Below are 15,586 nucleotides of genomic sequence, written 5' to 3'. Positions count from 1 at the left end.
TATTGCAGGAGGACAAAATTCAGGGCTGCTGGGAGGCTGGTTAGACCCAAACCTGCTATAGATTAGGAGGATGAAAAAGAAAACTGAAAAACCTTTTGTACCCCAATGTGTGCCAGCACAGTCTGCATCTTCTTCAGCACTCAGGGCTGCAGATCAGTTACAGCAACCTCACTGCTGGGCTGGTGGCTTCGAGGGCTCAAAGAGCAGCAGTGAAATCACTTCAGGTCACTGCTATGTGACTGCCACAATCCAGAACAGCAGATTTTTCCCAGCAGAACACCTTCTTGTTGTCCAAAGCTGGGATCTGCACAGAAATGATTATTCCTGCAGTGGGTGGACAGCTGGTGGAGCTTCAGGAGAGGGATTTGTCTTTCTGTCTATTTGTTGCGCACAAATTGTTTCAAAATAGCAAAACCCCGGATATCTTCTGTATCTGCAGTGCTGTGCTGGAGCAGTTACTGCAATTCCTCCTCTCCAGCTGTACTGGTAAAGGCAGGAAAGCAGCCACCAGTTACCATGCCAGGCGCTGCACAGACCGAACAAACAGAGGCTTTAGCAACACGTGCCTTCAGCAGAAACAAATATTTACAGGCTTCAGGACCCGGCTGTAGCGGTGGTGGGGCCGAGGTGAGGATTTCCCTGCAGGTGAGCCTCCCTCCCGCAGCACCAGCACCGCAAGCTGGGGCTGCTGGGAGCGGGTTTGCGCGCTCGGTGCATTGCGCGTACACGGCGTGCCACCTTCAGGCTGTGCGTGAGCTCGGTGCTGGGCAGCAGGCCCGGGAGGCACAGCCGTGCTGCAGTGAGCTCTGCTGGATTGCTGCGGGCTTCTCGGTCTGCGTGCCGACCGCACCGCGCGTCAGCGGCATTGCGTGCCCTGAAGGGGAAGTGCTGCGGGTGCGTTGATGTCACGTCCCGGCTCAGGAGAGCTCTGCCCACGCTGGTCACCGCGCTTCAGCCCTAGAAGGGGGAACGTGGCAATTTGAGGAGGAAATCAAAGCCCCCTGCTCGATAACCGGGGCGTGCCGCAATGCGGGACCGCCCTGAGGAGGGGTCACGTGGATAAACCACGGGGCGTGGCTCTGTGCGGAGGGGCGTGGCTTGCGCAGGCGCGTGTCAACGGCGCCGCTTCCGCGTGGCGTGACGTAAACGGGGGGCGGGGCTTACCTGACAGGGCGGCCGCGCGGGCCGGGGGTCCCTAAGGCGCGGCCCCCCCCGCCATGGAGGGCGGCGCGCTGCCCATCCGCCGCCACCGGCGGGCCTTGGTGCGAGCTGTCAGCGAGCAGCCATTCCTCATCGTCACCGGCGAGACGGGCAGCGGGAAGAGCACGCAGCTGCCCAAGTACCTCTACGAGGCAGGTGAGGAGCCCCGCGCGCTGCGGCTTCGGGGCGGGCGCGGCTCCGCGCCGTGAGGGCCGCACCGCTGTGGCGGCTCCTGCTCCGTCTGTGAGTCCGTCCCGCGCATCCGTTTGCTTGTCCGCCCTGAGCCGCCCTCCTTGTTCTCCTCCTCGCAGGCCTCGCCCAGCACGGAGCCATCGGGGTGACCCAACCCCGGCGCGTTGCCACCATCTCTGTGGCGCAGCGCGTGGCCGAGGAGATGGGCTGCGCTCTGGGCGGCGTTGTGGGGTACCAGGTCCGCTTCGACGACTGCAGCTCTGAGGTACGGCCCGCCGTGCTGCGGGGAGCCGGCTGACCCAGCGGGGGGAGCTGTGAGGTTTCCTTTCGGCCCGAGCTGCTCCGAAAGTAATGCCTCCTATTTTATTTAAAACCGTTCCTCCTCGTCTTATCGTTACCCGCCTTTGGGAGGGGCTGTTTACGAGGGTAGGTGGTAGAGAGAGAATGGTTTTGAACTGATACTTTGATGTTAGGAGGAAGTTTTTCACTCAGAAGATGCTGTTGCGCTGGAACAGGTTGCCCAAGGGGGCTGTGGATGCCCCATCCCTCGAGGCATTCAAGGCCAGGCTGGATGTGGCTCTGGGCAGCCTGGGCTGCTGGTTGGTGACCCTGCATATAGCAGTGGGTTGGGATGAGATGGGCACTGTGGTCCTTTTCAACTCAGCCCATTATACGACTTAAGTGGAAACTGCAACAGGTACAAAAAGCACAACAGCGCTGTTTGATTCAGCAAATTCTCAGCTGTGAAATGCTATTTTTCAGTGTAGTCACCACCACTACCTATGCTTTTTTGCTTGCAATGGACAAGAGTCTCTGTGCTACACTTGTGCAAATCTGCACCAGTGGAAGTGACCCACTGTCATCACTGCTGAGATGCTCCACCTGCTGCCTCACTGTGCTCACATCCACTGCTCTGTGTCCATCCAAGTTCAGCAAGCGTCATGAATGTCAGCAGGTGCAGTTACACACTTCCATGTCAGGCACCAATCTGTCAGTCTGCCCCTCTGCTGCCATCTGTTGCACAGCAACAGCCTGTAATGAGATAATGGTGGGAAGTTCTGCCAGTATCTTGGGCCAGCATAATAAAACAGGAGGCATTACTTTTGGAGCAGCCCTATATAATTCTATGATATGTATCCTGTAATTCATTTTATCAGGTTTTTGAAAACATTACAAATGAATCGTTGCCAAGCATGAGTGATGATGCGCCTGAGCGTGTGTGAAACAATGTCAGTGTGTGTGTGCCGAGTGAATATCTGATCTGTGTAGCTGTAAATATCCAGCACAGCAGCTCAATGTCTAATTAAACTTCTCAGGAGACTGCCATCAAGTATATGACCGATGGCTGCTTATTGAGGCATATATTGGCAGACCCCCTTCTCAGCAAGTACAGCATCATCATTTTGGATGAAGCTCATGAGCGAAGCCTCAGCACTGTGAGTGTTGCCTTCTTGAATGCCGGGTTTGTTTGGTATTGGTAAGGGGGAATTTGGAATTCATGGGTAATTTGGGTCTTGTGGCTCTCTTCCTTCTGGTCTATTTTCCCAGAAGTGCTTTACTCTTTTGTTGTCCTAAGAGCATAGGATCACTGCTTGGCTTATTACATGCTGTGTATCCTGAAAGTAAGTTGCTGCCTGTAGTCCAGTTGGAATTGCTGTAGCTGTTGTTCTGTTTGACAACAGTTATACCTTGGCTGGCGTTTTGCACCTGCACAGGGTTGTCAGGGTTTTGAGGTCAGTACAGTTAACAGTAACTCCACTGTACTTTTAAAAGCAGCAACAAAACAGCTAACAAGGAAGGCTCTGAAACATCTCAGTGCAAGGCCTAATGTTTTGTAGGGTGTGTGTCTGACTGCTCTAAGAGATTATGGTCGTTGGGCTTATGGAAGTATCTAGACTAGCCTAAGTGCCAAAAGGTCAGTCTGACCCTTTTGTAACAAGAAAAGTGGGATTCAAGTGACCCAGTCCTCACCAGTCTGTGTTGTGGGTCACAGATGTTGGGTGGGTGAGAGGGAACACGAGGAAGCCAAAGAACTGCCAATAGCAGGACATCTATGTCTGCAGAGTCCTAAGGAGTGTGCCATGAGAGTGGAGGAAAGCAAACAACCCGTGGGTCAGGCTGGGGAAAAGGCAAAATGCTTTCTGAATCCAAGTTCTGTCCTTGGCCATCCGAGGGTATTGCAAGTAAATGAGCAAGAGTGATGTAAGAAGTCACTGCTCCAACACCTGTAACTAAAAGGAGCAGGTTTTTAATCCTCTGTAGTGCACAGTAAAGTAGGCTTACTGAAGTCTTAACAAGAAGTAGAACAAAGGAGGATGCACACTCAGGTAGCATCCTGGGTGAATATGATGACTTTTTTTTAATTGGTGTGAAATATTGCTTGCCATTGACTTGACCATGTGAATATAAAAATGAAAAGCAAAGAATTTGATTTATAGGCTGTGAGAAGCGCTGATGAAACATTAAATTCTGGAAACCTTTCATCAGGCACTTCTAGAAGGACTGAGGAACTAATATAAATTGCTTCTGTTTTCTATTAGGATATTTTATTTGGCTTGCTGAAGAAACTATTTCTACAGAACAAGCCACCAGGCAGGAAGACAGAAATGAAAGTAGTGGTGATGTCAGCCACCCTGGAGGTGGATAAGCTCTCAGAGTTCTTTGGGCATTGCTCCGTGCTGCATATTCCAGGAAGAAGTTACCCAGTAAAGGAGATATTCTGCAACCTGCTCAGCCCACGGGACACTGGAAGCTCTGCATATGTTACAGAGGTTTGACCTGCTTTGCTTGATTTGTGTCACGTTCTCTGCTCTTACTATGATTATTGTCAGTGTAAGACCACAAGAATCATCTGTTGGGTTGCTGTGTTCTTAACATCTTCCCATGATAATGGGGAGCAATTGTGAGGATTTTGAATGAGTATTCCCAGCTGATGTTGGCTTGTTTGTTGCTTGTTTCAGGCTGTAAAAGTGACATTGGATATCCACTTAAATGAAGCAGAAGGTGACATCTTGGTTTTTCTGACAGGTGAGAATTTTTATTTCAACAACTGATGGTTATTTCAGGCAGAGCATTGCATTGTCAGCAAAAACACTGCAGCCTTCCAATGACTTTCCAGTCAGCCTCAGAGCAGTAAGTAGAGAAAAGAAAGCTGCAGAGTGACAGGCAGCTCTTTCAAATGAGAGTTCTTAGAGCATGTGTAGGTATACCTGGCCCTATGAGATATGGAAAATATTTACAGGATTGGTACATGTTCTTTTCTTTCTTTGCCAGAATTACTCTGCATTTATATTGTGTCAGATTTACTCTTTATTTGTGTGATTTTTTTTTTTTCTTTTATGTTAATTCAAGAAGGTGAAAATTCTGCATCTCAAAAAAAAAATCCAAAAAAACCCATCAGCATATGGAGCAGGCACACACAGTGCATTTATGTTTTAAGGAAGGTCCTCAGTAAGAGGCAGCATGGAAGGACTGGGTTGTCACCACCAAGCTAACTCACAAATACTGCTTCCTTCTTGCAGTGGGCTGGGTGACTGTAACATGGGCAAGTCAGTCTTGCAGAGGTGTTGCAACTGAGGAAGAGAATTGTAGTTAAATAGGTCACTTAAATGCTCTTTTGTGTGTTTTTTTTTAGGTCAGATTGAGATAGAAAAAGCCTGTGATCTCCTTTTCAAGAAAGCAGAGTCTATTGATTACCGGTATGAAGTACATGATCAATCTATTGAGGGACTGCTTATCTTACCATTGTATGGGTCAATGTCAACAGGTGAGAGCATTAGCATTATGTGAAACTTAATTCTTGTAAATGGTATCTGCAGGAGTTATTACAAACAGCATCTTACCCAAATGTTTTCATTGTGACTGGAAGAAATGGCATTCGTTAATCCGCTTGTTTTAGCACTCTTCTATTTTGTTGTTTTTTTGCTCCTGTCGTGTTCATGAGCTAAACAAACTTGAGCTTTCTCTGAACTGGCACAGAAAGCTCCAGCCAAAATTCCTATCTTCTGGAAGTGGTGAAAATGGCAGGAATGGCTTCATATAATATCGAGGTTTCCAGCTTAGAACGAAGCGTTGCAACTCTGAAAGGTCAGGTCTCTTATTTAGGCCCTCACACTTCATTTTATGTGGGAAAGGCATCGCCAGTATTTTGTCAAAGACAAAATTTGACCTGTAACAGAAAACTGAAAGAATGCAGAGTTACACAATATAGAAAGTATGGATTATCAGTGTGAGTCACTCATATTTGGCAGCAATACAGCAGATAATTTTGAGGAGTTAAAAAACAAAGCGCTTTGCCCTTTGTTGGACACAACTGCTGTATTTTTGGATGATCTTGAGTGCAGTGTTTAAATGTGGAGGTGCAGTTTGTAGATCAGGAGGCTGAATAAGTGTTCAGAAACTCTCGGATTCCTAACATATGCTAAAATCTTGAACTCATGTTTCGTGTTTCCTTTTCAAATTTCATTGAAATGAATTTCACTAAATATCTGGGGAAATTTGTCTAGTGTCAGAGGCATGACTCAATGTCAGAGCACTGTTTTACTGACTGCCTGTCATTTTAGATCAACAGAAGAGAATATTTTTGCCAGCTCCCAAAGGAATCAGGAAGTGTGTGGTATCTACAAACATTGCTGCAACATCTCTGACCATTGAAGGAGTCAGGTATTGTTTCCTGTCCTTCACAAAAGGTGTAACAGAGGGAGTAATTCAGAATGCTGTACTAGGCTTGGAAGAGCTTATCTGAATTCCTTCTGCTTCTGTACCTGAGCAGCAATGACTCTGCTGCCTCTGTGTGTGTGTGTGTGTGTGTGTGTTGGATTAAGAAAACCCTCGATGCTATTGGATAGTCTTACAGATGACTAATATTGTTGGAACCTTGTTTGAAATTCAATTTCAGCTCCATTCAATCAGCATAATCTCATTGGGTGTGGGGAAGTATTATCTGTAACATCCTGTAGACTGAAGCATGGCAGGGCTGCAGCTAGCCAGCAGATTGCAACTTCCTTTTAGCAGCAGTTGTGGCAGAAATGTGTTCTGGCTCTGCTTGAACGCATGTGGCAGCTGCATGTCAGTCTGTTGAGACCTCTGTTGTTTGTTTCTCTGACAAATCACAGATCTTTTCCAGGTACGTGGTAGACAGTGGATTTGTGAAGCAGTTGAATCATAACCCCCGGGTTGGCTTGGACATACTGGAAGTGGTTCCCATTTCAAAGTAAGTTTCATAAAGGTAATTTGTGTGGTGTTCCTGGGAGTTGCTCTGCCAGTGTTGTGTATCAGATGCTCTTAAAAATAATAGAACAAAAAAGAGGGGGCACAAAGCCATTTTGTTTGGTGCTTAAGAAGTGGTTCAGGACACATCATTTCTTAAAGATACAGGCATTAAGAAGGAGTTGAGAATGCACTGTCTGTCTCCTGAATAGTGTCTTATGTTTGCAGAGTATAACAGCCTGATTCAGAGAAGTTTTTAAAAAAATAAAAGTCTTCCTTTGCATGATAATGCTGCTTCGTTCTGGTGTTTCTTGTAGCTGGGTTTCTCAGTTGCTGCACATCATATTATGCCTTCCATATAAAAGCAAGAAATTGCTGTTGTTTGTCATAATTACGTGCACTGTTTTGGACAATACCAGAATGGCCCAAGATCTGTTTTGGTTTGTTTGTGACTGGTTTCATTTTTAAATTTTTATCATTATTTTTTTCCCCTCCCCGCCTTTCTTTTTTGGCAGGAGTGAAGCAATGCAGCGAGCTGGCCGAGCTGGCAGGACATCATCTGGAAAGAGCTACCGGCTCTACAGCACAGAATTCTGGGAGCAGTGCATGCCTGATCACACAGTTCCCGAGATCAAGAGAACCAGCCTGACATCTGTGATCCTGACCTTGAAGTGCCTTTCTGTGCATGATGTCATAAGGTAACCTCTCTGAGGAAGGGGGATTATCGTTTTCTTCCTGTGTCTGGGAGGCAGGGCAGCACAGGCACTGGCTGCCTGTTGGCAGGAGCCAGGATTAGATCCCTGGCCAAGTGTGATGGTGCAGTGCAATCAGCTTGTCAGCTTTTCTGTTCCTCTCGGAGTCTTTAATGACAGATTGGATCCTGAGCCCAGGTTCATTGTGAGATTCTGCTGAAGCTGCCTCTTCATCTCTGAAATCGTTAATGTTCCCTGTGTTCTTTAGCTGTAATTCTTCACCATGAGGCTCTATGTGCTATCATACCCGTGTACTGAGACTGCTAGTGCATACTGTGGTCAGTAGTTTCTACTGGAAGGTTGGGAAAGCATTTTAATAAATATGAAAAATAGTGAAGTTAAACAGAATCTGAACAGTTAGATTTTTACTTCATTTTTTATCGTAGATTTCCCTACTTGGACCGTCCTGAAGAAAGGCATATTTTAGAAGCTCTCAAACAACTTTACCAGTGTGATGCTATTGACAGGTAAAACTGAAGGGGTGTGGTAACTACGTGAATTGAAATTTAATGGTTTAATTATTGTTAATGAGTTATTCATGTGGGTGGAAGGACTTCCCCTAGCAATAGATCGTTTCCTCATTTCACTAGGAAGTTAGCTACTGGATGTTAGTACACTGTAAAAAAAACTAGGGTTAGAGCATGGCTTAGAACTTCAGAGAGATGAATTTCTTTGCATTGCCCCAGAGTTCCTGAGTAACCATGTAGAAATTACTTCAACTCCCTGTGAATAGTTCCTGATCCCAAAGTAGTGTGACGAAGATGCTGAGGCAGTGGCTCTGAGGCCCATCCAAGAACTCAAGACAGGAAGGGAGATCTTAGCACTAGCTTCCAGGAATTCTTCTTGCAAATAAATAAACCTGAAGTATTTGCTACACTTAAAAAGGCAGCTTTGCCTGCCCTGAGGTAGGCATAGGCAATCTGAAGGAAGGTGATACTTTTTGTCTTTCCTGCTCTTTATCCATGTTTGGTGGCTGACATTGTACCTGCACGTTCTGATTTACATTTAAACCTACTTCTGTTGAATCTGGTGTTTGGATCTTTTTCCTGGGATAAGGAGAGGCCGCGTGACGAGACTGGGTGAATTCCTGGTGCAGTTTCCCCTCCCTCCCAACCTGTCCTGTGCTGTCATAAAAGCTGCTTCTCTTGATTGTGAAGATATGCTGCTTCCCATTGCAGCCATGTTGTCTGTGGAAAATGTCTTCATTCGTCCAGGTAGGAAGCCCCTTACCTCAAAGCAGCTTTGGATGGGTGGGGAATTCTGCTTGGATGGGAACTTCTCATACAGTGGCTAGGCAACACACAGTGCTTCATTTGGAGACCTTTTCTACAGATTCTTTGTGTTTGTTTGGGTGCTTTCTGGGCTGTGTTATCATGTAGTTTTCTGTGCTAATAGTTTGAGGTCATTCATATCTTAGATGTATCTTAAGGTTTTAAAATGGGAGCTGATTTTGCAGTTTGAACAGTGGTAGAACCAGCCTTTACTTGAGGACAAAAGATACCCTGCTGGGGAGCAAGCTGGTCTCCTCAGTTTGGTCCAACACTGTTGGAGAGTAAGTACTTGCCTTAAATGAATACCCTAAATAACCTGTATATTGCAGTGTGAGGAAGATTCCTCAAGTGCAGTGCCTTGTCTCCCAGAGGCAGATCTGTAGGGAAGAATGTTGAGATTAGGACAAATATGCAGGTGCCCTTAATGTTCCTGCAGCTTTCTGTGCTCTTGGAGGCAGGACGTTTTTGCATGCTAGGAATTGAAGACTTTGGAATTGCCATTGTCCAAAGGAGCATGGAATTGGGTTGTATTTTTTTGCAAGGCTGTGAGCTGTAAAGTGACATATGGGTAACTAATGGATTGCTGAGAGGTCATGAGAGGGAAAGCTGTGCAAAAGGAGGAGGGGAAAAAAGAAAAAGACAAAAAGCACACCACAGCAGATGTTTTGTTGGTGGTATTTGCTGTTGGTCTAATTATAGATCAGATAGACTGGTTAATTACATTTTAAGGAATGGGGTCACCTACAGATTGGTTTATTTGTTCAAACCTCTGTTTAACTGATTAAAGCTTTCAAGTTACTGTGGGAAGCTCAGTATGTAACTGCCTGCATTTCCAGTGTTTTTCTAAATGGGAAAGGTGATTTTGCTGCCATTCTGATTTAGCACCTGTCTCAGATGTTAATCTCAATCTCCCTTGTCCTCCTCCCCATCTCGTTTTCCCTTCACCTTGATCCTCCAGCTGACATCCCACCCCCAAGTGAGTAAAGACTGTATGTAGCACAGTCTGTGTGGGAGACCTTTGTCCCTTCAAGTTGCTCATTGGCTCATGTCCCGTTATCTCTGTAGTCTATTAACTGTACCCATTAGTGCAGGGGCTGAGGGCACTGCTAATAGCATGGATAGTCTGGATCTGTTCAGGAGTCTTTCCCAGTCCCACAAATGTGAGCTTGCTTTCCCATCCTCCATCTGGCAGTGTGCACTTGTTATCTGTTCAGCCAGCACAGGCACACATGATCATCACTCTCCATCACACATTAGGACACAAACACAGACTTTCCATTCTGAAGACAGTTGTTCATGTGTGATATGGATGTGAACAGGCCCCCTTACTTCATTCCTCAGTGTTACTCACAGTGCCCACAAACTTCTGACATCTGTAATACAGCCACAATGCAGTGTGCCTTTGCCAGTCACTCTGTGCCAAGGGGAATAGATTGTACTGGGGAAGGAATTCTTTGAGTATTCAGAACTTGGAAGAATACTCTGGAAATATTGCTTTTACCTTGTACATTCCTAGCATTCAGTGAAGGCAAATTCCCACTAAATTCATGGAGGACATAGACTTATTTTTTTAAGATCTCTGTTATTACGGTACAGAACGAAAGCTGAGAGTCATAGATTAGATGCTATGCTGGGGTGTTTGCCTCAGGGCAAAGCTTTTGCTTGATTCCTGTGAGCTGTTTGTTCAGCATTGCTTCTCCTTGATCTTTTCATGTTGGCATCTGAATTGACTGCGAGAGAGCAATACACATAACTTCTCATGGAGACTGGTAGTCTTCATCTCTAGTGCTAACTGATGAGATTAATGGCTGATTTAATAGCACCTACATATTCTTGTTACTCTGTAGTGGAAGGGAGGGAAGAACTGTAAGTGCAGCACGGGTAAAGCTCCCACACTTTGGAGATAGGCTTGTAGGAGAAAGAGGAGTGATAAATAGAAATGACTTTGTTAATGTGAGATGTAACTTATTTCCTCAGGTGATCCTCAGAGGCAAAAGGAGGCAGAACTTCAACACCAGGAGCTTTCCTCACAAGTGGGAGGATGCAATGACTTTGCAACTCTCTTAAACATTTTTGAACAGTGCAAAGCAAGGTATAACGTGATTCCTGATAACAACTGGCTTTGTATTGCTGACAGCTCCCAGCTGCTGATGGTTTTAAAATACATTCCATATATGCAAGTGTATGTGCTCATTTGTAATTGCAGATGTATTTCGTATTGTGATCTGTAATTTGAATCAAAACACCTATTATTTAAACTAACAGTGTCTGGTTGTGCAAGGTTGCCTTCTTTGTACGATTGTGACAAAAATACAGGCAACTTTCTGCCTTCACTTTACAAAGGGCTGCTTTATAATGCAAGTATTTCTGTTCCCAGCAAGTCTCCTTCAGCATGGTGTCACAAATACTGGATCCATTGGAGAGCTGTAAAATCTGCTCTTAGTGTGGAGAAACAACTTCGGGAAATAACCAATAAACTGAAACAGGTGAGAAAATACACTGCAAATCAAAGTGATGCAAGTTTGTATTGAAGATTGTACTGAAACGTGGTCAGATGGTCGATACCTTTCTCCAGTAGAAACAAGTTCACTTAATACTCATTAGAGCGCCTTGCTGCAGCTGTGTAACCAACGTGTCTAGGGGTGGAAACATGCAGGAAGGAGTGTTTTCTTCCTTTCCTCGTGGTTTCTGTGGGGTGAGAAACCTAGAGTGGGATGGGATGGGATGGAATCTGTGGGATGGAGAGATTACAGAGATTTTCTTTGGCAAAGATCCGTACTCAAGTTATTTTCTTATTCATCTAGCTGCCAGACTTCCCTAAAGAGACTTTTGAAGGCTCTAGAACTGAGCTACTAAGGAGGTGCCTGTGTGCAGGATACTTTATCAATGTAGCAAGGAGGTAAGTCATAAGTCTTGGAAAACTTGAGAGGAAAAGATACTATTAAAAGATGTTAGCTGCATGTTGAAACAGAATAGCAACAGTGTGCTGTTTTAAAAGTAGCTCAGGGCTAGAAGTCTGCTCTGCCTTCTAACCCTCATTACATCTCTGGATAAGTTGCTTACTCCTTGCAACAATAGTTTTTAAAACATCTGTTAAATGAACTTGCAGGCTGGTGACAACTTCCAGGTATTAAGCTAAAACACTTTGAAGATGTCAAATTATCATGGCTGTCAAAGACTGCCATCTCAAACCCTGCTGTTCATTGTGTTGCAATACCTACAATGTTACTGTAGTAAATTAGATATGTTCTATTCCTCATCTGTTTTGTGCACTTAATTCTGGAAGGTTCTTCCCCTCCTTCTAAATTTGAATACTTTCTGCTCTGCTGCTGCTGACTTGCTTAGTTTGCCTTGCTGTCTAATTACAGCAAACCATGATTCAGTACATAGAATTTTTCACAACCCTTTTAGATCTGCAGCCAGGACCTTCTGCACAATGGACGGACATGGCAGCATAGTCTATATCCATCCTTCATCTACAGTAAGTTGCCAAGTTCTATTCATAATGTAGCAAAAGGAATCCATGTAAACTCTATAAAAGAGTGCATGTAAATTCCTCCTCTTGGTTTGATTTGTGGTAACTTCTGTCTGGGAGAAGCACTGATGTGGTGTCACAAGAATAGAGTTCATTCTGAGAGCGAGGAAGGGACTTGCGTCTTCAAACCAGATAAATGTTTGGTTTATGAAATGAGTGCTGTATAGGCTGAACTTTCCCTCTGGCTGTTCTTGGATTTCCTGGGCAATTTTGAACAAGTCTTGCTGCAGTTTCTCTCTCTGCAGAGTTAAGGTAACGTCAGCTTTGCCTCATTCCTGGATCTGAAGCTTTGCAAGATACTGAGAGTGCCTTTGATTTTTTTTTTTTTATTTATTTTTAAATCAGTTTTGAAATAACCTTTATCTTTTCAAGCTATATAACCAGGAAACTCGACTTGAGTGGATTATCTTCCATGATGTCACAGTGACATCCAAAATCTATGTCCGGACAGTGTGTCCTGTTCGCTACGAGTGGGTGAAAGACTTGTTGCCCAGACTGCATCAGATTGATGCGTATGAACTGAGCAGTGTGGCACGGGAAGAAGTAACTGAAGAGGAAATAACCAGGTGGAAGCATAAGGAGGACCTCAGAAGGCAGTGTGGTAAGCGCATTACTGGTCTACACCTATGTCACATGTAGTTTTCTTGGTTATGTTGAACATCTGTGTGTATTGTGCCATGAAATGCATTCTGGACTAGTGTTAATTTTGATGTGCTTCACATGTTTGATATATGTTGTTCCTGTCTGACTGCTATATGATCCTCCTTTTTGTGCCTGTAGTGGTGTTTATCTACTGGCCCTTTCCACGCTCTCTTCCTTTTGCTTTAGTGTTGCTGACAGGAGCAGAACTTAGCCAAGAGTGGAATAAAAGCATTTTGTCTGCTATTTTAAGTTTGCAGAGGATATCCAGTCATAGAAATTAGGGTTGCTAAAATAACACTGACCTGAGGGAGAAAATCCCAAAGGACTATTAAAAAAAAAAAAAAAAGCAAACAAACTCATTCTGGTGAAGATCTCTTCCTAACAGTAAATTTAGTGCCATGTGTTTGAATAAATTGCCATTTAATTAAAACTGGTGCATGCTAACTGATCTGGCTGCTTGACATTCTTTGGATTTTTCTGTCAGCAGGTTTTGTAGAGCAGCCAGATGTTCAAAGGGCCTCTTTACTCCAGAGCTGACCCTTCTAAAACGTTAATGCAATGTACAGCACAGCACTAGCAATCTAAACTCTCTTCAGTTTCCTTAAAATGGAAAAACTGCAGACTCTTGTGCTGGGACCAGCAACTATTTCTCTCCTGTGCTACTGTATAAAGCAGGCACTTTAAACAGTAAAAATACAAATTGGATTTGGTTGATTAAAACTGATAGAAAGGATATTTGAATTGCTGGAAAACAGGGGGGGTCTCATCTATTAATCCTAAATCCAGAGAGCTGAGAGTAACCTTAGTTCTCCTTATCTCCCTTAGCTTTTTGACTTTACCTGGCGATTGTGAGTTTGAGATCATCCTTAGAAGTGTTCCAGCTTTAGTAAAAATGGGGGTTTGAAGGGCTGACAAAAGCTTTGAATTAGTGCAAAAAAAAAAACCCAAAACCCCAAACCTGAAAGGTGTCTCCTGCTTTTCTTTCCTTCTGGGAAAAAATATGCTCCCAAGGTCTTAGCTCAGTGGATGCATTTCTAAGGAAGTCTGAACAACACTCCTTCCCACTGCTTTATCTGTGTGTTACCTTCCCTCCCTCTCCCTCCTATCTCCATAAACTTATAGTTTATTCTTTATTCTTTAAACTTTTTTTCCCGTTCCCATTGCTGTCCTTCCACCTAAATCTGAGTTTGAGATGTGGAATTTAGAGAAGAAATGACTGCACAGAATACAAAGATGCATAGTAACTCTTACAAGAAAAAGCAAGATATACTTCTGGGTAGGATGAGCCCAGCTGCAAATATTGACATGGGATTTAAAGCATGATTTATTTATTATTTTTCTCCCTTTCATGGTACTGTCTGTCCTCTCTGAAAGACATCTGAATGACTGACTGGTGCTTGGGGAACATCTAGAATTCTGTCTTTCTTTGGGGGGGGCATTGTACAAATAGGAAGAATTGTAATGCTCTTTTTGCACACGAATAATATATCTTCCTCTTTCTCCCCACAGAAGGAGCCAAAGACAGCCCTGCCAAAAAGCTGGAGAAAAGGAACGATGATAAATCGATTCAGGATGCCCGAGCTCGCTATCTTGAGAGAAAGCAGCAAAGAGCACAGGGTTTAAATGGCCCATTGAAAGAAGTGAGCTAATGCTTGTGACTGCTCTGCTCCCAGTGTTAGGACAGGCGGTTGTTCTGGTTGTGTTTGCATAGAGCAAAACAGCTATCTGGGATGATGGAGAAGTTCTGTGTGGTAAGTTGGACTGCTGACGTGTGCAGCGATGATCATCTTCCCTGCATTTTGTGAGGAAAAGTTACCAAGCTGAACTTTGTTGCCATGTGTCACAGGCAACGATCTCGTGGCTTCAAATGTGGATGAAGACACAATGCCTACTGTGGTGCCAATTCTGTGGCATTTAGCTGACTTAGGACAGGCTCAGTGCCTTTTAATAAAACTTTCTTAAAGTTGTTTTTGGATTTTAAACCTGTGGAATTGTCACTTTTTGTCCAGGTTACCTTATATGGCTGTGGCTGTACCCTCTTTATCTGATACTAAGGAAAACGTATAGGAAGTGCTCTTTTAATGATAGATCAAGATGATTCCAGATTCAAAAGGACATTTGCCACGTGCATTTTCTTCCAACTGTATATTCCTACTGTGTACAGCAATGGTTTGGGGTGAAGATGTCCTTGTACATAACACATTTTGTAAACTTTTTTTTTTGGTCAGGGATGGTATTTTCCATTCTGATAAATTGCAGCAGGCACTGCAGTCTGGCAGCGGGCTGCAATTTTCAGTCTGGTGACTGTTATTTTTGAACTGTATGGATTTGGGTCTGAAAAATGACTGTTTGTATAAAGAACACATCAAGAACCACTACACTTTTCTTCCCCTAGTAAAGATGCTTTGTCATTTTAACTTCATTGCTGAGGAAATAGTCTCCTTCTCTCACCTTAATCCTAGGATGTCAATGTTTCAGTAAGCCGTGCTCTAAGATGATTTCCCAAGCATGGGAATGAGCTGTTGTCATTGTTTTGTGTCTCTGGGTGTCAGCTTTGGGTTCTTTCGTGGGTGTTGTGGCAACCTCACTCTTTGTAAAGGAAAGAGGGGAGCTGTACTTATTAAAATGGAAGGAGGGGAAAGGAGCATGCTTTGTGTCTGGCCTTGTGGGGCTGGAAGGGGCCGCAGTGCTGCAGGGGAGAAGCCAGCAGGCTTTATTCACTCCCTACCCCTGGAGCCTGATGTTTTGCAAACAAACCCCTCCATGATTGCCCGTTTCTCCCATCT

The 15,586-nt window shown here is 44.4% G+C and overlaps 1 protein-coding gene across 1 annotated transcript; it reads left to right on the top strand.

The window, feature by feature from the left end:
• Window positions 1-1,138: 1,138 nt before the first annotated feature.
• DHX40 (DEAH-box helicase 40) lies at window positions 1,139-15,371 on the top strand. Its single transcript, XM_048966885.1, has 17 exons — window positions 1,139-1,356; window positions 1,512-1,657; window positions 2,709-2,828; window positions 3,933-4,163; window positions 4,353-4,419; window positions 5,027-5,158; window positions 5,955-6,054; window positions 6,518-6,604; window positions 7,116-7,298; window positions 7,739-7,819; window positions 8,409-8,566; window positions 10,601-10,715; window positions 11,001-11,109; window positions 11,428-11,522; window positions 12,035-12,104; window positions 12,531-12,759; window positions 14,310-15,371. The coding sequence occupies exons 1-17, from the start codon at window positions 1,218-1,220 to the stop codon at window positions 14,447-14,449; spliced, it is 2,202 nt and encodes a 733-aa protein (XP_048822842.1). The 5' UTR covers window positions 1,139-1,217; the 3' UTR covers window positions 14,450-15,371.
• The last annotated feature ends 215 nt before the right edge of the window (window positions 15,372-15,586 follow it).

Source organism: Lagopus muta, chromosome 20, assembly GCF_023343835.1.
Source record: "Lagopus muta isolate bLagMut1 chromosome 20, bLagMut1 primary, whole genome shotgun sequence".
Lineage (NCBI taxonomy): Eukaryota > Metazoa > Chordata > Aves > Galliformes > Phasianidae > Lagopus > Lagopus muta.
This window is presented reverse-complemented; position numbering and strand designations above follow the sequence as displayed.